At 50.4% G+C, this 25,368-nt stretch overlaps 2 protein-coding genes across 5 annotated transcripts in view; one reads left to right on the top strand and one right to left on the bottom strand.

Annotated features, from left to right (window-relative positions):
• The window catches only part of RASGRP4 (RAS guanyl releasing protein 4), a 36,387-nt gene extending 26,269 nt beyond the window's left edge, over positions 1-10,118 (top strand). For both annotated transcript variants that reach the window (XM_077336547.1, XM_077336546.1), the window contains 6 exons: positions 2,732-2,841; positions 3,477-3,621; positions 5,467-5,503; positions 6,443-6,571; positions 7,563-7,768; positions 8,837-10,118. In XM_077336547.1, the coding sequence (XP_077192662.1) occupies positions 2,732-2,841; positions 3,477-3,621; positions 5,467-5,503; positions 6,443-6,571; positions 7,563-7,768; positions 8,837-9,010 (801 nt within the window). In that variant the 3' untranslated portion in view covers positions 9,011-10,118. The remainder of the gene's footprint in view (positions 1-2,731; positions 2,842-3,476; positions 3,622-5,466; positions 5,504-6,442; positions 6,572-7,562; positions 7,769-8,836) is intronic.
• A 147-nt stretch (positions 10,119-10,265) lies between these two features.
• On the bottom strand, positions 10,266-24,973 carry FAM98C (family with sequence similarity 98 member C). Of its 3 annotated transcripts, XM_077336549.1 has the most exons (9): positions 24,929-24,973; positions 24,448-24,523; positions 19,383-19,430; positions 16,081-16,215; positions 15,418-15,602; positions 12,303-12,380; positions 11,412-11,528; positions 11,063-11,230; positions 10,266-10,443 (listed from the first exon to the last, which is right to left on the bottom strand). In XM_077336549.1, exons 1-9 carry the CDS (start codon positions 24,956-24,958, stop codon positions 10,294-10,296), a joined length of 987 nt encoding a protein of 328 aa, XP_077192664.1. In that variant the 5' UTR covers positions 24,959-24,973; the 3' UTR covers positions 10,266-10,293. The 3 variants fall into 3 exon arrangements, with proteins under 3 accessions (XP_077192664.1, XP_077192663.1, XP_077192665.1); XM_077336548.1 differs by lacking the exon at positions 24,929-24,973 and having other exon boundaries at positions 19,383-19,519; XM_077336550.1 differs by lacking the exons at positions 24,448-24,523; positions 24,929-24,973 and adding an exon at positions 24,156-24,436.
• Positions 24,974-25,368: the final 395 nt, after the last annotated feature.

Below are 25,368 nucleotides of genomic sequence, written 5' to 3'. Positions count from 1 at the left end.
CCTAAGGGCATCAGGGGAGCCCTGCTGGGTCAGACCAGGGAGGGTCCAGCCTCCCATTTCACTCAGTGGCCAACTAGATTTTGGAGGAGAAGCCTTGAGGAGGGCAGGATTTGCGGGAGGGAGGAACCTCGGTATGCCATAGAGTTCAGAGCAGCCATTTTTATTGATCTTTGTTGTGGGAAGATCTGTTGTAATACTGGGAAAGCCCCAGACCCCACCTGGAGATTGATGACCATACGTATCCTGCCATGGACCATGGAGGCTCCCTTTAAGTCTCCATGGCTAGCATCCCAGCCATCTCAGCCTTCGTAGCAATCAATATGTTTCAAAGCCCCAGTTAGGGCTGCCAACATCGAGGAGGTCTTCCACCCTTAGGAAAGGTTTCAGGCAACAGAGATTGGTTCCCCTAGAGAAAATGACTGCTTTGTTGGATGGACTCTATGGCATTGCACCATTTTGAAGGCCCTCCCCTACCAAACCCCACCCTCCTCAGGCTTCACCTCTGAAATATCCATGTTATTCCTAACTCAGAGCTGGCAACCCTAGGTTCAGTGACTGTCAGAAGCCAATGCAAAACATCTAAAATTCAGTCATGGCCAGACTGTGGCTCTCTAGGGCAAGCCACTCATTATAGACTGTTGCAATTTAACCCTGGGAGTCTCCTCTCTGAATGAAAAAAGCCAGGAGGCAATTACAATAGCCTAATATACAGCGATATGCAGAGATCCACAGCTCCATGAGATTTCTGTTTCTCAAGCTAGTGAAGGTTGATTGGAATTAACACACTGTAAACCAGCTTGGAATAGTGGTTAAGAGTGGCATCTTCTAATCTGGGCAGTTTGGTTTGTTTCCCAGCTCCTCCACATGCAGCCAGCTGGGTGACCTTGGGCTCCTCACAGCACTGATAGTGCTGTTCTCACACAGCAGTCCTGTCACAGCTGTGAAGGTATCCTTTGTGGGGAGGGAAGGGAAGGAGATTGGAAGCCACTTTGAGCCTCCATCGAGAAGTGAAAACCAAGATATAAAAACCAACTCTTCTTCTTCTAAACTGTTCAGCCAATGGCTAATCCAGGAACCCCCTCATTTCTTACCTTCTTCTCTCTGGGGTGGCCTGAGGAGCCATTGGACAGAAGCTCCAGAGATAAGAGTTACTGGCAACTAGAAATTATCACTAAGCAGGATGGAGAATCGGGTTTTGTTATCTTGATGAGAGATACTAAGTAAGACAAATGGAGTGTGGAACTTTTAAAACGGAGACCAGTCACATCAAGCAAGTCAAAATAGGGAAACTTCTGGCCAAGAAACGCTTGTGGCTGTTTGTAGTGCACTCAAAGGTTGTCCTCCGCACAAGCTTCCTCCAGTCAGGATAGCTGAGAAGGGGGATCCATCCATAGGGAGATGTTTAGGGAGTGTTTACAGGAAGAAAACGGCCTTTGGGGATGCACAAGTCCAGTTTTCTCTAGACTGAACCATGCAGAAGTATGCGCTAAAAAAGGATGGCAAAAAGAGCATTAATTCAGGCGGGCAGACATGTTGGTCGGAAGCGACAGAACAAAGGTGCCCATGGCACCTTTAAGACCAATGACCCTTAATTCTAGGTATAAGGTTCTTCCTTCAGAATACCTCAAATTGAACTTGTCTACCCTGTTCCTGCAAGCCGACAAAAGCACATTTTTATTGGCTTCTCTTCCACGCTAGGGCTATGTGATGCCGTTTTAGCTGACAGAATCTGGGTTGTTTTGCCAGTAGACGACCCTCTCTAGATGACAGGGCCCTCCAAAGGGGCACCGTTTCCAGCACATCTCCTCCCCTTCCTTGTAGCACAGCCCTTCTCAAATCCGGCCACCTAACCACTTCCTTTTCTACAAATAAAAAGTTTACTACTGAAAACAAATGGTGCACGCTTTGGTGGAGAGGGAAGGGCAGAAGAACTAGGGCAAGGAGAACTCCGCAAGGCTGGGAGTGGAGCGATTCACAAAGGGTGGCTGCTAGCCCTGAAAAATGGCTGGACTCACTCATGCGTGGAGGACATGAAGCTGCCTCCTAGGGCATTCTATCCCTGATGGGCGGAATTTCCACTGGGTGACCAAAGGCACGCTGTGGCAGCCATTTTGTGGCAGGCTCCACCTCCTGCAGCAGCCATTTTTATGGCAGCACCCACCACATTTAGTCAGAATTTGAAAAGTGCCGGCAGGCTCAAAATGGTAGGGGACCCCCGCATAAAGCACCCAGCCCTGTTTCGAATAATAGAACCAAAGAGTTGGAAGGTACTGAGTCATCTAGTCCAACCCCCTGCTCTGTGCAGGACACTCACAACCCTCTCGCTCATCCACTGTCACCTGCCACCCCCCTTGAGCCTTCACAAAATCAGCCCCTCCTTGCAAGATTGTTTTTCTCAAACAGGTTCCTGGAGGACATTTTTGGCATGGGAATATTCTCACCCAGCTGGTAATAGTTGAGGGTGAGCAGTCATATCTATGTTCATAACACACATGCTTACCCAGAATGCCTTGCTCCAGTTCCCTCAGCCGGTAACGCACAGGCAAGCAGGAAAGAGTCTATATTCAATTTCTCTGGATTTTAATACTGTATTTAATCTTCTTGTGATCCGCCTTGAGCCACCAGGAAGGGGGGACGACAAGAGTAAAGTTCAGTTAAATGAACAAGACCCCCATACATCACCATGCCCTGCTCACCTGCTACTGCCTTCTTGCTCTCTGCCTGCCCCCAGGCCGTGTACAAGAACTATGATCCGGATCAACGGGGTTACATCTCCCAAGATGATTTTGAAACCATCTCCACCAGTTTCCCCTTCTCCTTCTATGGGCTGGAAAGAGACCGGTAAGTCTTGGGGAGGGGACGTGTGTGTAAAAATGGGAGGGGTTAATAAGAACCTGAGAGAAGCCCTGTTGGGTCAGGCCAGTGGCCCATCCAGTCCAACACTCTTGGTCACGCAGTGGCCAAAACTCAGGAGTGGCTTTGTGAGCACACGGTCCCCTTCTTCTGAGTCTCTTTGTGGCAAGGTCCCAGAATCCTTAGCAAGACCTGGGGGTCCCACCTCAACACCACAGTCAATGTGAAGGGGGCTTCCTGCAACCAGCAAGCAGAGGATTTACAGAGACTCAATTATCTGACAGAAAGGCTGATTCTGTGAACTTAGACAGAAGGGGCTGTGTCCGTGCTTGGCTCTCGTGGCCCTGTCTTGCATGCCCAGGGAAATGCTGATCGGTACTTCTGGGTCGGGAGACAAATTTCCTCCAGACCAGACTGGCCAGGGATGGCCACCTCTGTGAAGTTGCCACATTTTCTCCAGGGGGACTGATCTCTGCAGCCCAGAAATGTTGTAATTCCAGGCCCCACCTGGAGATTGGCAACCATACCAGGAGCTCATCCATCACAGAGATGCCTGGAGACCCCACTTCTGGGAAGCCCCTCAAGGGTTAAGGCTCTTCCTCTGTACCTCTTTCCCTGCACAGTGAGGGGCCGTGGAGCCGGGAAGAACTACTGGAGTACTTCATGAGGGCCTGTGCCATCTTCTCCAAACTGGGCCTTGGTTTTCTTCATGACTTCCACGAGACCACCTTCAAAAAGCCCACCTTCTGCGATAGCTGCAGTGGTTTTGTGAGTATGCAGATCTCTTCTCAGCCTCCCCCCCCCCCACTCCACCCCCCTGCAACCCAGTCCTTCACAGTGGCAGAGAGGGGGGCAGCTGGTGACCTGAGCAGCTAAGTTTGGATCCCCCAGCAGGGTGCCTGAGAAGGAAGAGTGCAAGAGAACTAAATGAGGGGCCCGGTAGGGTATTTAAGGCAAGAGATGAAGAGAGGCCGCTTGCCTATGGTGGACAACACTGGGCAGGGAATTCCCTGGAGGCTCTGGGGGTGGAGCCAAGAATGGGTGGGATTTGGGACAGGGAGAGACCTCAGTGGAGCCCCCCTTCCAAAGCAGCCATTTCCTCCAGGAACTGATCTCCGTCGCCTGGAGAGGAACTATAAGGCTGAGAGATCCCCAAGTCTGCCGCTGCCTGGCTCTGCTGTGATCCTGGAGGGTCTCCCGGCCAAGTGCTAACCCTGCTTAGCTTCTGAGACCCGGTGAGATCCGGCTAGGCCTGGGCCATCCAGGTCAGGGCAAGAGGTGCTGAGGGCATTGTCTACCTCTGCCTACCAGCCCTGGTCTTCCTGGGTGGTCTCTCATCCAAGGACAAACCGGGGCCAACCTTGCTTGGCTACCAAGATTAACACTTTTGCGCTAGCTTGGGCATCTAGGTCAAGGCAAGAGACGTACAGAGGTGGTTTGCTGTTGCCTGCCTCTGCGTAGCAACCCTGGGCTTCCTCGGTGGTTTCTCAGCCAAGCACTAACCATGGCTGACCCTGCTTAGCTACCAGGTCTGACAAGATCGGGCTATAGCCTGAGCCATTCACGTAGGGGGCCCCTCCCATAGAATCCTGGAATAGCAGAATTGAAAGGGACCTCCTGGGTCATCTGGTCCAACCCCCTGCACCACGCAGGACACTCACAACCCTATCGCTCACCCACTGTCACCTGCCACCCCCTTGAATAAGGTGACCAGATGGTGGCGGACGTAAAGCGGGGGGGGGGGGCAGCGGCAGCAGGGGGGTTGGCGGCGCCTCCTGCTCATGGCTTGGCTTCAGCGGTGGCAGGGGAGGGGCGGGGGCAGCAGCAGCCTCCCTCCCTCCCTCCGACTGGGCTCACCGTCGCTTCCCACGGGCCTCTCCCGCGAGCCTGCTTTGTGCGCCTGTGCGGCCTCCATCAGTGCAGGTCAAGTGGGGGCCAAGGGCGGGCATCTGCCTGGCTCGTCTGTGCAGGCCAGCCACAGGGCCAGCCAGGGCAGAGCGCCGCTGCCGGCCATCCTGCTGGCTGGGAGGCAGGGAGGGAGGGGGCTCCAGCTGGGCCATGGCCAAGAGAGGCGGAAGCAGGACTTGAACGGACCTGGGTGGGACGTGGGACAATGTCCTGGAAGGCGTGAGTGTCCAGCGGAAATCAGGACAGATGGGCAGCTTACCCTTGAACCTTCACAGAATCAGCCTCTCCGTCAGAGGGCTGTCCAGCCACTGTTTAAAAATTTCCAAAGATGGAGAACCCACCACCTCCCGAGGAAGCCTCTTCCACTGGGAAACCGCTCTGTCAAGAAACCGTTCTGTCCCATCAGAAGACGTCTAGTTGCTCATGCCAGGAAAGATTTTCTCTCTACCAGAGGAACAAGCCCAGGACTTCTCCCCACGTCAGCTTAAGCTCAACTTCCTCTCCTTCAATGCTTGAAAAAGCAGGGATTCCCAGAATCAAGGGGCCACCGCAGTACTAAGAATTTGCTCTTGTGACTAATTGTGTGATTGTCAAGCTGTGGGTCGAGCCTGAGGTTAAACCACACTCAGCTTGCCTCAGAACTTGCGCACCCAGGCTATGGAACAAGTCTGCAATGCTAACCGGCTACTTTCTTTGCAATTCTAGCTCTGGGGGGTCTCCAAGCAAGGATACCGGTGTCGGGGTAAGCATGCCCCCTGTTGGACTCAATGGGCACTGCAGACTGCAAGAAACCCAGGGGTGGCAAACTTTGGCTCTCCAGGTATCTGTGGACTACAATTCCCATGAGCCCCTGCCAGCAGGAGCTCAGGGGAACTGTAGTCCAGACATCTGGAGAGCCATGTCCTGGAGGTTTGTGTCTGTTTGCGCATGTTTTGCCCTTGCCCTTGCTAGACGCTGGTAGCCCTGTTCAGACAGGAGGCAGTTATGACGTCACAGAACAGACCCCAACAGTTCAAGCTAGAAAGAGGGCTGCCAGCTCTGGGTTGGGAAATACCTGGCAACTTTGGGGCTGGAGCCGGGAGTGGGTGGGATTTGGGGCCGGAGGGGACCTCACTGGAGTGCACCCTCCAAAGCAGCCCTTTTCTCCAGGGGAACAGATCTCTGTAGTCTGGAAGGGAGCTGGAATTCCAGGAGATCAAGGGGGAAAGTGAGCAGGGAGAAAACACTGACTTTGGCTGCTTTTCTGCCTTGCAGATAAATCCACCAAGACCCAAGCTAGGCATTGAGCTGACTGTCCATGCAACAACTATGCCAAGAGTTTGTTTGTAATTCCAGCCTGAAGTGAGAGAATACAGAACAAACTGCATCTATTGTTGCTGACAAGATCTCTCTCTCTCTCAGGGCTGCTTCAGACACTCCCCATAAGCAGCCCGAGGGGGGTCCATTCCCTAGCCACATGCTGTAGCATAAATGCTGTGTGCAGAGCAGGGGTGCCCAACATGGTCCCCCCATTCCTGGGCCACACAAGTGTTTATAGAAAGTGGGTCTTTCACCCAGCGAGGGTCCCAATTGGCTGTGCAGATTTCTGAAAATGTTGCTTTGTCAGCAGCTAGGTCCCTTTAAACCCCTCCATTTGCAGCCTGCCCATCTTTTCCCGCTAACACCTTTCTGTCTTCCGCAGACTGTGGGATGGCCTGCCACAGGCAGTGTAAGGACCAGGTGGAAGTGGAATGCCAGAGGCGCTTCCACTCCTGTGCTTCCGATGGCAGCATGCCTCGGACAACCACCCCGGCACCCACTCCGAGCTTCGGTAAGGGGAAGGGGGGGCACTAGTCGGGGGGAGGGGGGATCTGAAAGCGGTTTGCCTTGAGTGCCTTCTGGATTGCTTTAGCCAAAAGAGGATGCCTGCTTTGCGGTCTCAGCCACATGTTGCTCCTGGGTCCCTTTCTTCAGGACTTGCTTTGGACTAGGGCTGTCATTTCTGTAATGTGCGGTGTCAGAATAGATTAAGGCCCCAGAACATGTGCAGAGTGCATGCTCCTCACTGTTGAATGGTCAAAGAGGAGCCTTAAAACCACAGAGATTTATTGTAGCGGAATGAGGAAGTTTTATCCGTCTTCATCCCTAAGGGAGCATCTTTGTCCACCAGGACTTGCATTCCAGAGGATGCTACTTCCAGACATAATTTTGCCCTGCTGGAACCACTAATGGGTCCTGACAGATGTCTCCAACAGATGCCCCCAGCTCCCTTCTAAGCAACTTTCCAGTATCCCCTTCTTTGGAGATGCTGACCAGCTGCTTACCCACCATAGGGTTTTCTCCAGAAATCAGCAAAAGCTAATTAGAGAGGGGACCTGAGGGAGGCAGGAGGGCTTGGCTCAGGTGAAATTGGGTAGTGACTGTAGAAGGATAAACTCATTTGCCTAAGCAATCCATTGTTCTGCAGAGCGCTTACCCACCTCCATTTCTCCAACCAACCTAAGATCCACTCTTCCAGGTCTAAAAAGGCCAAATTTCTGAGAAGCCATGGCTGAGTGGTAGAGCCTCTGCTTGACACACAGAGGCCCCAGGGGCAATCCCCAGCATCTCCACTTAAAAGGACCAAGCAGAAGGGGCTGGGAAGGACCCTGGAGAGCCATGAAGTGGGGCTGGAGCTCAGCTTCTGCTTGGCATGCTTCAATCTCCGGCATCTCCAGTTAAAAGATCAGGCAGGAGCTCCTCCACTGAGCTCCAGTCACCCTGCCTTGGATTCAGTACCAGGTAATTTCAGGTATGTTTAAGGTTTCAATCCATCTCGGCAGGTTCCGAGGAAGAAGTGTTTCCCTTCCCTCCTGGAAAGGCGCAGAACAAGAGTCCCCGAGTCCTGTCCACAAGCAGCCTAGGCAGACAGCCAAGGAAACACGCCTGCACCCAGACGGAGGACCAGCAGCTAGAGCCCCACGGTGGAGTCGGGGTTACCAGCCAAATTGAGAAGCAGCTCCTGGAAAAGCTGAACGCGCTGGAAGAGGTGAGGAGATCCTGGCCTAGCGTTTAGCACAAGGGCTGTCGGCCCCGGCGAGAGTGCGGGCAGCTTGGAGGATCCGGCGGGCAGCTTGGAGGATCCGGCAAGGGTGCTTTGTGGTCACTTGAAGAATGCCGTGCACCCCAAAGTGCTTACCTGGCACACTCAGCTTGGGACATCTCTGGCTAGTGTTTTGAAATTTCTATTTCCCAAATCCTCATTCTAGATGTAGTGGCTGATGCCTGTTATTCTCCGCAAGGGAGTGGCGGGCTATAAATCTAATAATAATAATAATAATAATAATAATAAAAGAGGGGTTCTCTTCCCGTACTAGTGCAGTTGCTTTTATGTTATATGCAAGAAGATGGGAAGGCATTGCCAGTCTCTGAGCATGTGCAGAGTGAAATCCTGAAATCCTGCAGTCCCCTCCCCTTTCCGGCCCCTCCTCACATTTCCCTTTGGTGAAAATGGATTTGAACCTGACACCAGATCTCTAAGAAAAAGGAAATGGAACGGGATTATTGGATTTCAGGGAGGAGTTAAAGAGGAGTGCAGAGAATTGCTCAGAGCCATTAGCTGATGGGCTTCTTCCGCTCCCAGTGCAAACTGCCACGTTGGCTTCAAAGCCTAAGGAGGAAGGGGACTTTGCTCCCCACCCGTCCAGTCCATGCTGCCTCCTAAGGAGGCAGGCAGGCAGGCAGGCAGGCATCAAGACCAGAGAAACGGCAGAGCCGAGGAAGGCACAATTAAAAATGTGATAGGCACTCTCCTGTCTCCTTCAGCCAAAAGTAAGGCAGCCAATGTCAAAGGAGGGGATTTTTTTAAAATTCTCTCATTCAGGTGCAGTTGCCAGCTCTGGGTTGGGAAATATCTGGAGACTTTGGGGCTGGAGCCAGGAGTGGGCAGGAATGGAACAGGGGGGGACATTGGAGTAGTGGCTACTCATGGCTCAATCGCTCCCCCCTTGCTCGGGACGAGGACCCTGCTTTAAGGCCCCAGGGCCTTGCACATCAGCCCCCTCCCTCCCTCCCTCCCTCCCCCCCCCTCACCACTGTTGTGATGCTTCCTTTACAGGAGCGACAGAGGCTGCTCCTTGCTAACCAGAAACTCCAGCACCACAGCTTGGAACTGGAAGTGGAGAACCGGCGGCTCCTGAGCACAGCGCAGGTTGCCCCAAGAGAGTCCTCTGTCACTCTCCTCCGGGAAGGGATGGACCGCCTGCACCTCCCGCGAGCGTCCAAGGCCTAGGAGCCCCAAAGGAGCAGAGGACAACTGGTGGCTTGGATCAATGGAGTTTTTTAAAGGGCTGTTCGTTGAGGGGCAGGGGTGTCCTAGCCCCTGTGCTCCATCCCCCCCATCAATGGCACAGAACGCAACTGGGCTCACTTGCATGAGCCGCCTTCGTTTTTGTGAGTGAGTCACTCCCGCGTTGGGACAGGACTGGCTTCTGGCCGTGGCAGACCAGAATGAGTCTAGAGATATCGTGCAAGGCCTGAGACCTCTCCTCGCAGGAAGTTAAAGCATTAGAGCAGCTGGGGCTCCCACCTCCAAATCCAGCAGTCAGTGTGGAAAATGGGCAGGGCTGAAGACCCCAGAGGAAACAGCTTGCAAAGAAAGAGCAGACGGTTGGCAGGTGGGGAAGAGAGGCCAGAGGTGGTGTGGGAGTTTTGGGAATAATTTATTCACTCTCCTACCAACACCTCCTTTCCCAGGCTGAGGCTTTTGCACCTTGGTTACAATCAGGTACTTGGAGAGTTCTATTTATCATTCTCGAGCAAGCCTTTCTGCTCAGTTCCTTCTCAGCTGTGCTCTGCAGCCAACTACTGGCCTCCATTCCTAGCCATGGCTCAGGGGCAGAGCATCTGCTTGGTGTGCAGAAGGCCCCTGGTTCAATCTCTGGCAGGAGAAAGTCCCCTGCCAGTCTGAGCTGGCAATATTTTGGTGGACTGAGGTTCTGATTCAGTCCAAGAGAACATTGTGTCATTCCCCTTAGATGCCAAACACCCAAAATAACTACATGAACATGGAACTGCCTTATAGTGAATAGCCTAGACCAGGGGTAGTCAAACTGCAGCCCCCCCAGATATCCATGGACTACAATTCCCATGAGCCCCTGGCAGCGTTCGCAGTTTGACTACCCCTGGCCTAGACTCTGCTAAGTTTTCACCAGGGGAAGTAATCAGAAAACACCTGAATCTGTGAGAGCCATCCCACCACCGACGCTGGGTAACTCCCCCCCCTTGCCCGAAAGTAATGACTTTGGTTCCAAAGTCGGTAGCTAAACCTGGCAGCATCTGCTGGCAAGTCATATCAAATGCAGACACATTTCAGGCTCAAAGGTGGACTAAAGTGACAGCCTCGTTTCCCCACACAGCAAAAAGGGAAGCTTTGCAGCCAGCCACAAATCCTTCTTGCACCTTGCAGCAGATTCCTCCTCCAATGGACGCAAGGCCCTGCAGGCCCCCCCCCCCCAATAAAGCAAAACAGCCTTGAGGGCACGCCATTTGGAAGAGGGCTGCAAATCTTGGCTTTTATTTCTTCTTCTTCTTCCCCCTTTTGCCCCAGCGTTGGTGGCCACCATCCCCTCCTCCCCCCTCCCTCCTCTTCTCCCACAGGGGCATTGGGCGCTCGATCTCGTTCGGACGCCCACCCCGATCCGGAACGCTGCCCGTCATCAGTACCTGGGGGGCGGAAGGGAGGTGTTATTCCAGAAGGGGGCATCAAAGAGCAGACAGGAAGTGCTAATGCTGGTGACCAGCTCAAATGCTCTGGCTTTTGGACAAAAATGTTATGGTAAAATTAGCTTCTTACCATAGAATTTTGCCCCCAAACCAGAGCGTGCTGTTTCCAGGTGACATCAGCACATCACCTTTACTTCTTGCTTCTTCCTTCCCCAGGTCTTCCTTCCCCAGGTCTAGTGAGTTCTCCTGGTTTCTCAGACCCCTAAAACTGGGGGGAGAGGCTCCACATTGGGAGATCCCCAGGCCCCTACTAGGGACTGGCAATCCTCCACCCGGGGAATTTCTAGATCTGCCCCAGGGGGGCTTGACCAAAGTAATATTTCTCCCTTGGTTTTCTGCGGAAATCAGCAAAAGCTAATTAGAGAAGGGACCTGAGGGAGGCAGGAGGGCTGGGCTCAGGTGAAATTGGCTAGTGACTGTGGAAGGATAAACTCATTTGCCTAAGCAATCCATTGCTCTGCAGAGCGCTTCTGCCAAAGCACTGCACAGGCACAGGCCTATGGGGTCCCCATCCCAGTAGTATTATTCGGGGTCCCAGACTTCCTCCTCGGGTCCATACCTTGTTGATGGCACAACTGGTCTTGTCCCGGGACATCCCACTGCTGGTCTTGACGATGCACGAGAGGTTGCCTCTGGCTGCCAACAGATGTGCAAGGGTGACCTGGGAGTCCCTCCGCAAAGACTGCCGCAAAGGTTGGAAGGCCTCCGACATGGCCTCGCCACGCTCCTAGCAGAGGCAAGAAGTGGAAGAAAACAGGCCAGCAACTCGCTCCCGGAGAGCCCTTTTCTGAGCTGACAGCAGGCTGAAAGTACTCAAATGGAGAGGGTCATTCCAGCATTTCTCCTTCTGAGGCTAAGGAAAAAATCCATGCGGGGAGCCCTGGCTGCTGACCTGCCCTCTCTCTTACCTTTGCTCTCTCTGACCAATAGAACGACTCGATTGTGACATCGAAACGGGTGATCATCATACATTTGCGAGACTGGTACTGTGCCCGCAACACTCCGTGGATCTTCTCTAATGCGTTCTACAAGGCAGATGGAGAGGGGTCGCTGCGTTAGTCCGTAGCCACGGAAAAAGAGTCCAGGAGCGCCTAAAAGACTAACAAAATTGGTGGCAGCGGAGGCGCTTTGGGGAGTCACTGGACATCTATTTGGGATGGGTTGCCTTATCTGCAGCAGGAGAAAAAAGCCAGAGCACCTTCCAGGACCTTTCATGAGCTTTCTCTAGAAGAAGTGAGTCGTGACAGTTTGGCCACCCTTGAGGTTTCTTTATTCCTTTGCGGCAGCTGTCAGGTGGCAGCAGATTTATCTGCTTTTGAAATATTTCTATCCCGCTCTCGTGTGGCTCAGATCACTATCATTGTTCAAGCAAAGGTACCAAATTCGGTTTATCTCCATTTTTCTTCTCCACTCCCTCCCTCCCCCTTCTGTATGTGTGTATGTATACACACACACAGAAACACATATGTCTACACACACACATACATATCTATTTATATATAGATATATAGATATATATATATTTCCCCCCCTATAAACTGCAGGAAGTGAGTCGTGACTCCCGAAAGCTCCACCCCTGCTGCACATTTTGTTACTCTTTCAGGTGCTCCTGGACTCTTGCTCTTTTCTCCTGCTTTCTAGAAGGCAGAGGAAGAGACAAAGGCAGTCTCACAGCAGCTTTGCCTCCCCCTCACCCTTGAGGGCCCCCACCCACCCCAAACAGGGCCAGGGCACCATGGGCCCTCAACCAAGGAGGCCCAGGGCTGGGCAGAAAGTCCACAGCAGAAACTTCCTCCTACCCATTCCTCCAAAGTCAGCGGCATTTTCAGGAGTGGTGCCATCTGCTCTAGAGACAGACTGGAAAGCAACCCCGAAATCTAAGAGGGAGACCACAAGTTTAGCTGTTTGGGGAAAGAAAAAGAAAACAGATAATTTACATAATAGCAGAGTACCACCTAATAGAAGACTGGGGAGACAACTTTATCATTTTTAGGGGAGGGGAGGAGGCATCCCTATTTCTCTCTGTTCTTAACTTTACTCAAAAATAGCTTTGACAAAACCCCTGAAGGTGGAGGCTAGTTTTATTAAGTCAAGACTTAGTATGCATGACAAACTGAAGTAGAACACTTCTATTCAAGTCTGGTTGCACTTTAAAGACCAAAGTAATCCTTTGTGGGGAGAATGATCTTTTGCATGTCAAGTCCCTCCCCAAGTCAGGTGGGAGGGATGCTGCAAAGAAAAGAATGGAGGTACAGAGTTCTAAAGTGGAATGGAATCAGCTCAATTCTGCTTTGTAACATTGCTTCCTGGCTTGTTTTGTGGGAACCCCCCCCCTCTCCCACCTTCTAACTGGTATATAAGGACCCAGGAATCTCCATACCTGCTTGTATCTGATGGAGTTTGAACTTTCTAAAGCTCATCCCCCCCAAATCTCCTTGGTCTTCCAGGCAATGCTGGACTCAAACCCAACTCTTCTCCATGTTTTATGGGGGCAGCACTGAAACTCCACCTGCCCACATGGACCTACTCCGCAACTTTGAATGAAGCTGTGAGGATTCAGTCGACTGCCCCGAATAAGCAGCCTTTGTTGAATAAAAACTCTTTACTGAGGCTACAACAATGCTAACATCTCTAAACCTTTACTAAGACAAAACACCTAGAAACCCATTGCCCCTTCTTAACTTCCAGTCCCCCCAGCTCCCCCCACCTGCCAATTTGGGTGTGAAACACTCCATGGCCAGACCAGGAAGACACAACTGGTGCCTCCAGCTCCAAGGTTGGAGGGAGATAACACATTCCCACACATCAAACAACTTTACAGCCAGAATTCCTATTCTGCCCTAAACCAGCTACATCCTTATCCATTGTTCCTCTTAAGAGCCAGTTTGGTGTAGTGGTTAGGAGTGCGGACTTCTAATCTGGCGAGCCGGGTTCGATTCTGCGCTCCCCCACATGCATCCAGCTGGGTGACCTTGGGCTCGCCACGGCACTGATAAAATTGTTCTGACCGAGCAGTGATATCAGGGCTCTCTCAGCCTCACCCACCCCACAGGGTGTCTGTTGTGGGGAGAGGAATGTGAAGGCGACTGTAAGCCGCTTTGAGCCTCCTTCGGGTAGGGAAAAGCGGCATATAAGAACCAACTCTTCTTCTTCTTCTTCTTAATATCTGTGAAACAGCCCTGGGGGTGGAGAGTGTCCTGGCCGTCTGAGATGGAATAGCCAAACTGGCCGCACCCTGATTGGCCCTCCCTCTCCAGCTCCCGCCCTCCTTCCCTGGATGCTAGCCACATTGCTCCCAGATGACTCACAGAGACACAGAGAGCCATGCCAAACCATAAACGACCCGATTACCTGCTATGGCTCCTGCTGAGAGGGAAAGAGACAGTCAGGGACAAACTGCAAAGGAACCCCAAACTGCAAATGACCTTTGCTTCCCTGAAGGAGCCCTGATTACCTCCTGCTGCAAGAGAGAGATCTGCAGCTGCCAGGGTCCCCTGGGTCCTAGTGCCCATTGTATTCCTGATTGCAATGGGCTTTCTTGCTAGTTTATACCTAATGCAATTCATTATACAGAAGGAAAGACAGGCAAAAAACAGCAAATGGCAATCACTGGGATACATGGTTTTGACATCCACATGAACACAGGACAGGATAAAGCAGAGACCATGAGAATGATCTCAGCTGTTATTACCAATGTAAATTGTGGCCATCAGAAAACACTATTAACTGCTAGTAACTGCTTCTCACTTTTAAAGGTGCAAAAGAGAGCAACCACAGCGCAATATGGCTAAGAAGCTAAGAAGGCAAATGCAGTATTAGGCTGCATTGCTAGCAACACAAAATGAATAGCAAGGGAAGTTATAATATTACTCTGTCTTACAGAGACCTCATTTGGAACACCATGTCCCATTCTGGCCACCGCAGTTCAAGAAGGATCTTGACCAGCTGGAGCAAGTTCAGAGAAGGGCAACAAGAATGGTTGAGAGGTTGGGATCTGTGCCTTACGAGGAGAGGCTGAGGGAGTTGGGTATGTGCAGGTTGGAGAAAAGGAGTGCAAGGGGTGATTTGATAGCTGTGTTTAACTATGTAAAAGGTAGATAGTTTGGGAAAGAAGCTTCTCTTAACCTCTACAACTTGTTTACTGTGGCTTTGGAGACAAGATCCAATGGGCTCAAATTACATGAGAGGAAGTCTCACAACTATCAGAAAGCATTTTCTGACCACGAGGGCTCTTCATAGATGGAATATGCTGCCTTGAAGGGGAGGGGAAAGTCTCCTTCGTTGGAGGTTTTTAGAAGACTGGATAAGCACCTGTGAGGAGGGGGTGATTTTGTTAGTCCCAGAGAAGGTGGGGGGCCTGGGCTGGATGGACCTTGGTGGTCTATTCCAGCTCTGTGTGGGATTCTGACCAGGACAATCCAGGCCCTGGAGGCCAAGAAACCCTGTGAGGAAAAACTGAGGGATTTGGGAATTGTCCGTTTAGGGAAGACAAGGTGAAAGGGGGATGTGATGAATTTGAGGAAGGTAGGGAGCAGTTCCTGTTGGCAGCAGAGGATGGGACTGGACAAATACTTGAGCAGGGGGCTGGACTAGAGGGCCTCTGATGGCCCTTTCCAACTCTGTGATTTTATGATCCCCAGCATACTAGAAGCTCCCCTAGAAGATAACCCAGTTTGACCTCTTCTGCCTTGAAAGGGATTTGTGAAATCCTGCTTTATTCCCACCCTATCTCCCTCCCTGTGGCTAGAGGTCGGAAATGCAGATGTGCGCAGTAGCCCAATCCTCTGCTTCTTCTTGCTCCAGTAGAGCCCGCAGCCCCAATCCAGCCCCTCTCAACAAGAGGCAGAAGTGCTCCAGCATAGAGGTATGCCTAGGCTGGGTTGGTCCCCTCTGCAGCCAGCCATCTGCTCCCACCTTGACTTTTAGATCGGCCATGAGCTGAGGAACCGGGCAGCCTGGATTCGCTTCTGGCATTCCCAAGGCCTGGCAGATGCGCTGCAATTCATCAATGGCGTCCAGAGACTGCTTCCCTCGTTCTGGCAAAGGGGGTCTCTTCCGGGCTTGGAGCCGGGCAGCCAGGAGTTCTGAACTCAAGAAATCTGGAGAGACATTGAGAGATGGTATGCATGTTTATAGGCTGGTCTGACAGGTTTGAGCTGGGTCTGAGCAGGTTTGAGCTGGGTTCCTGCAGGATCACCATTTCTGCCCAGATTGCCATCTGAACAGATTAAGGGGCTTCCCACTGTGCCTTACCTTTCTCCTACCTCTTTTCTAAACAAACTGGGGGGAGGGGGGAACAAGGGGTGTAGTTCATCTCCACCCAGGGTGGCAGCATTGTAGACCCAGGAAGTGACGCCCTTCTGCCACTGACATCTTCAGGAAGTGACACCGGTCTGCCACTGCCAGGTTGCAAGTGAGCCCAGCATCCTGTGATCCATCCGCACCCTCCTTTATGGGCCACCCCCATCAGTTGTTTGGACCAAGTATGGCTCCCAACCCCTCCGCTTGAAGCACTTCACCCTCCTGCCCGTTCGGTGCTCAGGAAAGCCCAGATAACCAATCCTTGCCTAGACTCACAGAGAAGCTGGAGGCAGTTCTCCGGTGTGCAGAGCCTGGTGGTCACGTCCCCTTTTGTCAGCGAGGGGTATGGGCAGTGCAATTCGCCAAGCAAGCCACTCATCTCAATCTGGAACGTCTCTGCGTCTTCAGCACCTGAAGGAACCTGGTGTTAATAAAAGTCTCCCTCTCTTTTAAAGAATGATGTATGATTTTTATTTGTTCATGTATGTTGTTTTATGCTTTCCTGCCCCGGAATTAAGATCACTGGGGAAAGCCCTCCTGACTGTCCCATCAATCAAAGGAGCTCACTTGGGGGGGGCTGTTCAGTGGCAGCCCCACAATTATGGAAAACTTCCCCCCTCCCCCACTTTCAGTCTTCAGGAGGCAGCTGGGAATGGTCTTATTGACAGCTGTATTTGATTAATTCCAGTGCATAGCCATGTTGGTCTGAAGTAGCACAACATTTGAGTCCAGTGACATCTTTAAGACCAACAAAGATTTATTCAAGGCTTTGTTGGTCTTAAAGGTGCCACTGGACTAAATTTTGCTGTGTTTGATTAAGTTTAAGTTTGTGACTTTATATTTTCCGTTTTCTATGTCCCTGTGTACTTTTATGTCATGTGTTTTATCTATGTTGTAAGCCACCTTGAACTCCATAAGGAAGAAAGGCGGCTAACAAATGTTTTCAATAATAAATAGTTCATGAGAAATTATGCCAACTAGGGTTTCTTGAAACTCTGAAGTTTCTTGAAGGCCCTGAAAGGATTTCCTGTATGGATGGGAATTAATTAATTCTTAATTTGAAAAAAAAAAAAAACCCGTTGAACATTTATTGGGCAATATTACCATATATGGTCATATAGACCCATTTCTCCCCTTCCAAAATGGCCAATGATGGGCTGGGAGGGGGTGGGGAGGGGAGGGGAGGGGAGGGGAGGGGAGGGGAGGGGAGGGGAGGGGCCCCGGGTGGGCGTGTCCACAGCGCTGCTTCCCAGCCCTATTCTGGGGCTTCTCAAAGCCTGAAGAAGGTTTCAGGAGTTTCTCAATGGTAAAAAGGTTGAGAGGCTGGATTATGCAGTGGAGGTCAATGCAGGGTACAGTTGTAAGATGAAAGCAAACAAGGATTTAATTTACCTTTGAAATGCATGACTGTGACTCAGTCAGTTTTACAGCTCTGATACCGTTTTATTGCATTCTTCCCCAATCCAGTTCTCAAAGCCTGTCAACACTTTATCCTCCTCCCTTAAGAGGTGGACGTCCCACTTTTCACTGCCCAAAGGAGTTCCAAAGTGGCCGACAAACCCCTTTCTCTTCCCCCTGGGGGTTAGGTGGGGCTGAGAGGCACTAAGAGAACTTTAAGAGAACTGTGACTAGCCTGAGGTCCCCCAGCTGGCTGCATATAGAGGAGTGGGGAACCAAACCTGGCTCTCTAGATTAGAACCTGCCGCTCTCAACCACTACACCAGGCTGGATTTCCAGCGCGGTGGTGACGATCTGAATCAATAAAATACAGTGGCAAGCAGTTCCATGCGTTGCCTGCCGAATGCGGGCACAGAATCCTGCTGACAGAGCATCAATGATACTCAGCTAGGTCACATTTCCTCTGCTGCTTTTCAATGACAAGCAGCCGCATGCTCCCCACCCAGCCCCAATTCTACTCCTTAGCCAGGTACATAATTAAACTCAGTGGCAGTGGCTTCAGGCTCTCTAACTAATGAAATTGCAGTAAGGAAAGGGGTAAAGCAGGGGTGTGTATTAGCCCCTCTGCTTTTCAATATTCATATCAACGATATAGTTCAAAGACTGTCAGGCCCAGAATTCGTACCCCCTTCTGTTGGTCAGCAAAAGGTCTCTATTCTGCTTTATGCAGATGACATGGTCCTGGTGTCCCTTACAAGAGCTGGTCTGAAAAAGCTACTTAACAACTTGGGTACTTATTGTAAGGACTTTCCATCAACTACACAAAAACAAGAGTTATGGTTTTTGGGAAAAGACCTACAGATTTTTTTGGAGTATAAACAATATTCCTATAGAACAGTGTAGTGCATTTAAATATCTTGGAATCACTTACAGTGAGACCCTAAACTGGAAAGCCCACCTTGTAACTATAAAGGCCTATAAAGGCCTAAAGGTCCTTGTAACTATAAAGGCCTAAAGGTCTAAAAAGGTCTAAAAATCATTGGAGCCATTCTGAGATTTTTTTACACCAGGGGAGGGTTTCTAGTTGACCCAGCTCTAAAGCTCTTCGCAGCCAAGGTCATTCCTCACCTACTATATGGCATTGACATGTGGGGCTGGAAAGAACAAATAATCAATAGCTTGGAGCCCTTTCAGAACTTTTTTTCAGATGTATCCTGGCTCTTCCAAAAGGGTCTCCTGCAGCCCTGATGAGAGCAGAGCTTGGTTTTCCCTCACTCAAAGCCCGTGCCCACTTAGCTATTCTGAAATCTTGGAAGAAAGACATCACAACTAAATTAGATTCTATAAGCCATCAAAGTTTTAAGCTCTTATTGAGGAAAGACAGGACTTGGTTGGATTTTTTTAGCTCCATTCTTTCACGCTATACCAAAACAGATGACTTACTGCATACATCAGCCAATATTTCCGATTTACGTGATTGGGTGTTCAAAGCTGACTCACTGACTGACCACTCTTCAATTCAGCCATCACAATCAGCCCCATGGTATAAAACAATTAAAAAAGACCATTCTAGAGCATCATATTTAGTAAATATAACAAGATACTGGAGTGGTTTGCCATTTCCTTCTCCAGTGGATCACCTTTTGTCAGAGCTCTCAGCTATGACCTGTCCGTCTTGGGTGGCCCTGCACGGCATAGCTCATAGCTTCCCTGAGCTACGCAAGCCCCCTTGCCACGACAAGGCAGCGATCCTTGAAGGGGGCTCAAATATTAAGAGCAGCTAAGTGGTACCGATGTGTAAATAATATTGTTTGTGAGCAATTTGGATAGTCCTGTAAATAGATATAAGATCTTTATGCAATTCTTTGAATAAGTGATGGTGCTGGCCTCATTGTGATGCATGATATTGGATAATTTTTGTACAACTTGGATTTTTAGAATTGCCTTGTAGGTGTAGAAATATTTAATAAGGTTGTATTTTGGACATTAAAGCATTATGTTGGATGTATAATTGTCCTTTCTAAACACCGGGCTTTTTTATCTAGCTGATATGCAGAAGAGCAGCTGCACGTCTCCCGGCATAAGGGAGCTTCAGGTGTGTGACAACCCCCCCCCCCTCCAATACCCTTCAGCTTTCACCCCAAGGATACTGCCCATCACATCTAGCTTTGGTTCCTTACCGCAAGCAGGACTGACGTCCTCCTCTAAGGGGCAAAGGGCTCGGAGCTCTGAAACAAGCCAAGTGCAGAGAGAAGTGAATTGGGGGCTGGAAACGCCAGCTTCAGCCACTTTTGCAAAAGTCTCGATGGACAGGCACCTGGGAACAGAACATACAACAGTTGGTTGTCATGCCCACGTAAAAGGAACAGCCAGAACAGTGAGCATTCTTTAAATATTCCCTCCCCACTACATTCATCTGTCTGGATATTCCCAAACCCAGCAGGCTAGACACAAGCCTTGGAGAAAAGGCAGGGGACTAAAAGAACGTATTATTATTCCTCCAAGGACAGCATATGTCATTCTTTCCTCCATTTTGTTCCCACAGCTGTTGGCAGTGAGAGCTCCGGTTGCTGAAAGAATAGCTTTTTAGTGAAGAGAAACAACTTTGTACCAAGAGAAAGGAACGAGAGAGTCATAGCAGTCTGACTGCCTAACTCAGGCTTTTTCAACCAGGGTTTTGTGAACGGGTTTGTCAACCCACCCCCCTCCCCAAATGGCCAGTGCTGGGCCGGAAGGGGGTGGGACACGGAGGGTCCCCAGGTGAGCGTTTCATTTGGTGTCATCTACAAACCTGATGAGTAGTCCCTCCACCCCCTCATCTAGAACATTAATAAATATGTTTGTTTATGCCTTTCTGCTTTCTCTGCATCCTCCGTTAAGAGTTTGTCCATCCGCACCCAACAGTGGGCCTATTGCCTCCTTTATTTTACGTTTGCTCCTCACATAACTGAAAAATTTTGAAGACCAAAAGAGTTTTACTCAAGGAATACACGGCTTCCAAATTGCCTGTTTTTCTTTGTTTGAAGGCAAGCCGGGAGGGAGTTCGCTCAAAGGGGCAGGAAGTCTCCAGCTGAACCAATCAGGATACAGGAGGGGATTATTTGAAACATACCTAGAAGTTCCTGATCTAACTGTGCTAAATGCACATCTCCTCCAATGGCCCCTGCAGGATATTCTTCATGTGCTCTTTAATCAGGAACACGACAGATCCGGCATATTCAAACAACAACCAACTGACATGGACAGAGAGGTTGTCGAGAGGCATTTAGCTGCACTGGATGAGTTCAAATCCCCTGGGCCGGATGAAATGCACCCGAGAGTGCTCAAAGAACTTTCCAGAGAACTTGCACAGCCCTTGTCCATCATCTTTGGGACCTCTTTAAGGACTGGAGATGTCCCGGAGACTGGAAGAGAGCAAACGTTATTCCGATCTTCAAAAAAGGGAGGAAGGATGACCCGGGAAACTACAGACCAGTGAGTCTGACCTCTGTTGTGGGGAAGATAATGGAGCAGATATTAAAGGGAGTGATCTGCAAACTTCTGGAGGACAATTTGGTGATCCAAGGAAGTCAGCATGGATTTGTCTCTAACAGGTCCTGCCAGACCAACCTGGTTTCCTTTTTTGACCAAGTGACAGATTTGCTGGATTGGGGGAATTCAGGTTTGCTGGATTGAGGAAATTCGGTTGATGTCATTTACTTGTAAAGCTTTTGACAAGGTTCCCCATGATGTTCTGATGGATAAGCTGAAGGACTGCAATCTGGATTTTCAGATAGTTAAGTGGATAGGGAATTGGTTAGAGAACCGCACTCAAAGAGTTGTTGTCAATGGTGTTTCATCAGACTGGAAGGAGGCGCGTAGCAGGGTACCTCAGGGCTCGGCCCAGTACTTTTTAACATATTTATTAATGATCTAGATGAGGGGGTGGAGGGAATACTCATCAAGTTTGCAGATGACACCCAATTGGGAAGCCTGGCAAATACTTCAGAAGATAGAGACAGAGTTCAACGAGATCTGAACACAATGGAAAAATGGGCAAATGAGAACAAGATGCAATTTAATAAAGATAAGTGTAAAGTTCTGCATCTGGGTCAGAAAAATGAAAAACATGCCTACTGGATGGGGGGATATGCTTCTAGGTAACACTGTGTGTGAACAAGACCTTGGGGTACTTGTGGATTGTAAGCTAAACATGAGCAGGCAGTATGATGCAGCGGTAAAAAAGGCAAATGCCATTTTGGGCTGTATCAACAGGGGCATCACATCAAAATCACAAGATGTCATAGCCCCATTGTATACGGCACTGGTCAGACCACACCTGGAGTCCTGTGTGCAGTTCCTGATCTATCAGGAAAAACAGAGTAGTTCAGCAGTGGAATAGGCTGCCTAAGGAGGGGGTGAACTCCCCCTCACTGGCAGTCTTCAAGCAAAGGTTGGATACACACTTTTCTTGGATGCTTTAGGATGCTTAGGGCTGATCCTGCATAGAACAGGGGGTTGGACTAGATGGCCTGTATGGCCCCTTCCAACTCTATGATTCTATGATTCTATGACAAGGTAGGCTAGGCCGAAACAGCAACCGGGCCAGTGTTATCTACCGCAGGGGTCGTCAATCCCCGGTCTACGGCCCGCTACTGGTTTGCGATGACCTCGGTAACGGGCCTCCACCGGCCGTGCCTGCCTACGCTGTCGGCCACAAACACGCATGCTCGGAGCTGCCACACGTGCAGGTTTGCGTCCCCCTGCTGGTGCAAACGTGCATGCGCGGCAACTCTGCGCATGCACGTTTGCACGCAGCTGCGATGAGTGCGTGGCACCCGGGCCACCGGCTCTCCCCCACCCCCAGAGGCGGTCCTCAACCGGAAAAAGCTTGGGGACCGCTGATCTACTGTAGTGGTTCTTGACTGGTGGGATTGGTGGGATGCAGGAATGCGGTTTTTAATAACAACTTCTGGGAACTCGGTCTATCTGTCCCTGTGCCAACCTGCGAGTGAAAGGTGCAATCTCTTGGCAATGCCACCCACCATGGATTATCCATCTGTGACCTTCCTGACGTCACTGGTGAGGTACAAGAGAGGAGAACCACAAGTACAGGCAATGCCACTAAGTCTGACAATCGTATTGCCTAGTTCTTTCTCCTATTCCCATTTCCACCAGCAAGCATATTTGACTCACCACTTCCTGCCAATCCGACCTGCCGGAGATTATCTATTAATGCGGCAGCAATAAAATTTCCACAGACACACCCAGCAATGCAGTTGAAATCTGAACGTGCCATAAGTGATAAATGCAGACATAGAACATTTGTGAATATATGTGTCTTTCTTGTGAGGGGAGGGGACTGGACGTTTTGCTTCTATTGTGGTGGGAGCCAAGCCCCTTGATAGAGGGACCAGGTGAATTAATTCAAGAAAGGATGCCACAGAGTTCAGTTTGAGAGATCTGACGTTTTGGTCCTGGCCAGGAAATAATACTGAACCTGCTTAAGTAACAGAGTGGCGGGAAATACATTTAGTAATAATAATAATAATAATAATAATAATAATAATAATTTCCACCATTCTCTAATGTTATTGTTGTTATCACCTTGTTATTGCTATAAATGGAGTTACCTGTATCATTTCTTGTTTCATATAAACCACCCTGAGCCTTCGGGGAGGGTGGTATAGAAATACAATAAATAAATAAGCCATCCATCCACCAAAATCCATCCAACCCTGTCTACCCCCGTGAGAAACTATTTTAATGGAAGAGGAAACAGCTTTTAAGACGTTTTAAAAACGTAAATGAAAAATTATAACTGATAGATATATTGTCTGTTAAAACTTGTTATCAGACCTGAACTCAACAGAGATATAAAAATAAAATTGACTGATTGATCGACAACTGTTGATCCAGTCAGCATTCAACTGAATGGAGATTTAACTCCCCCCCCCAATTTCTCCCTAGTCTCTATGTTAATACTTCTGGCCACCACAGCACACTGGGGGTCTCTGGGAGAGAAAAAGACCATGCTTTGGGAGCAAGGGCACCCCCCTCCGGCTTTTTTCACCTTTATTTGCATTACGCAACCTGTGTTATTTCACGTACCTTACTTCCCTTTTCCAGGGTGGCCTTAATGACCTTCGCAGACCTCAGCACACACACCCGGCTACAACACAGCATTTAACGACATCACCACCATTTTATTTTGTAGCCTGCCCTTCCCAGTTGGCTCAGGGCAGGTAACAACAGGCATGTACATGAAACCACGTTACAAAGTTACATTGATAACAAACTTTTAAGATTAAATTATTAAACCACTTTTATCTTGTTAAAGGGAACTTCATTTCTCCGGGTGATTGGTGAGGATGGTGCATTACTGATTTTGTGAGGCGGGAGTCCAGCATTTTCTCGGTGTTCATTTCCTGGCCTCAACCGTAGGCCTGGCGGAACAGCTCTGTCCGGCACTGTGGCAGGTCCCTCAGGGCCCCGATCTCACAAGTGTCCAGAATCGAGGCCAGGTTTTTTTTTGTTTTTGCCTGGGGATCCAGAGCAAGTGCTCTTCACTGGATCTTAGCACTCTTTGGGGGGTATAGCGGAAGAGGCAGCTCTGTAAACACGGGGTTCCCAAACTAGTTCCCGATCTGGAGCCAGTGCAGCTTGGAGAGCCCAAACTATCCTGCCTCCCAGATTCCAGCAGAGAGCAGTGTTGCCAGATGCAGGGTGGGGAAAACCTGGAGATATGGGGGGGGGTGGAGTCTGGGGAGGGCAGAGGCTCCAATGGGGTATAGAATCATAGTTGGAAGGGGTTCCAGGGTCATCTAGTCCAACCCCCGGCAGCATGCAGGAAACGCACAACTCCCTGCCCATCCGCCGCCAGTTTAGCCCGGCATTTCCCTGGGCGTGCAAGGAAGGGCCACACGAGCCAGGCCCTGACACACACCATGCTTGACCTCATGGAGACCACCTACCAAGGCAGAAGTTTTCTCCAGGCGAACGGATCTCTGTAATAGTCTCAAGCAACTGTGCCTCTTTCAATGCACGGCTGGAGTTGGCAACCATGGACTGGGGAGGGCGGGGACCGCAGCCGCGTGTATTGCCAGGGAGTCCGCCCTCCCAGACCGCCCGTGTTCCCTAAGGAGTCCGAGCCACGTCACCCGCGGACCCGTGGTGATTCCGGGAGATCCCCAGGCACCACCGGGAGGTTGGCAACCCTCCGAGCTCAGCCCTCCCTTTGCATCAGCCCCTCCCTCAACCTCTCACCCTTCCACTCCGGCGCCTTCCATGCCTGGCGGCCAGCGTCCACCTGCCTCTTCCTCTTCACGACGCATGCGCGTAGCTGGAAGGGGAACACAGACAACGCTACCCGTTGGCTGACGACGCGCAGAAGTTGGACAGAAGTTTTTTGTCATTGGATCAATCATGCCAAGAAGCCCCGCCTCCCAGCCAATCCCGCGGCTCCCTGATGGGAACGCAAACATCCTCGCCCCTCCGCTCGTCCAGACGCCCGCAGGCGGAACTCAAAAGGACCCGTCACCGCTAGGCGTCTCTGACTGGCTGTGCGTTCTCATAGCAACCGGGAGAAGCCCCGCCTTTTGGCCAATCGTAGCCTCACCTCAACCAGGGAATAGGGCTGATACATACGCTCCTCTGGGTTCACCATGGCAACCAGCCAGGCTGTAGTTGATGGCAAACTCCCACCTGAATCTCAGGAGAAGCCAGGCCCAGGCCCTGCCACACACACCTGAGTCCACCTGTCATGGCTTTCCTTCATTTTTTATTTCCTTTTGTTTATTTCCGTTATTTACACCCTGCTTTCCTCCTCAGGGGGAATCTCAAGCAGCTTGCGTGGTTTTCCACTCCTCCCTTTTGTCCCACAACAGCCCTGCAAGGTAGAACAAAGGTGCTTTTAAGATCAACAAAGTTTAAATCGGGGGATAACCTGTTGTGTGCTTCTTCAGATAACAGTGAAACATGGAATAACTGATAGATTCAGGTGGGCAGCCATCTTGGTCTGAAGTCGCAGAACAAAGTTCAAGTCCGGCAGCCCCTTGAAGACCAGCAAAGTTTAATTCTGGGGATAGGCTTTCATGTGCATGCAGACTTCATCGGATACATGAACATGTGTATGCACAAAAAAGCTTACACCCAGAATTAAACTTTGCTGGTCTTCAAGGGGCTGCT

This window comes from Paroedura picta, chromosome 5 (assembly GCF_049243985.1).
Source record: "Paroedura picta isolate Pp20150507F chromosome 5, Ppicta_v3.0, whole genome shotgun sequence".
Classification (NCBI taxonomy): Eukaryota; Metazoa; Chordata; class Lepidosauria; order Squamata; family Gekkonidae; genus Paroedura; species Paroedura picta.
Note: the sequence above shows the minus strand (reverse complement) of the source record. Positions and strands in the feature narration are given on the sequence as shown.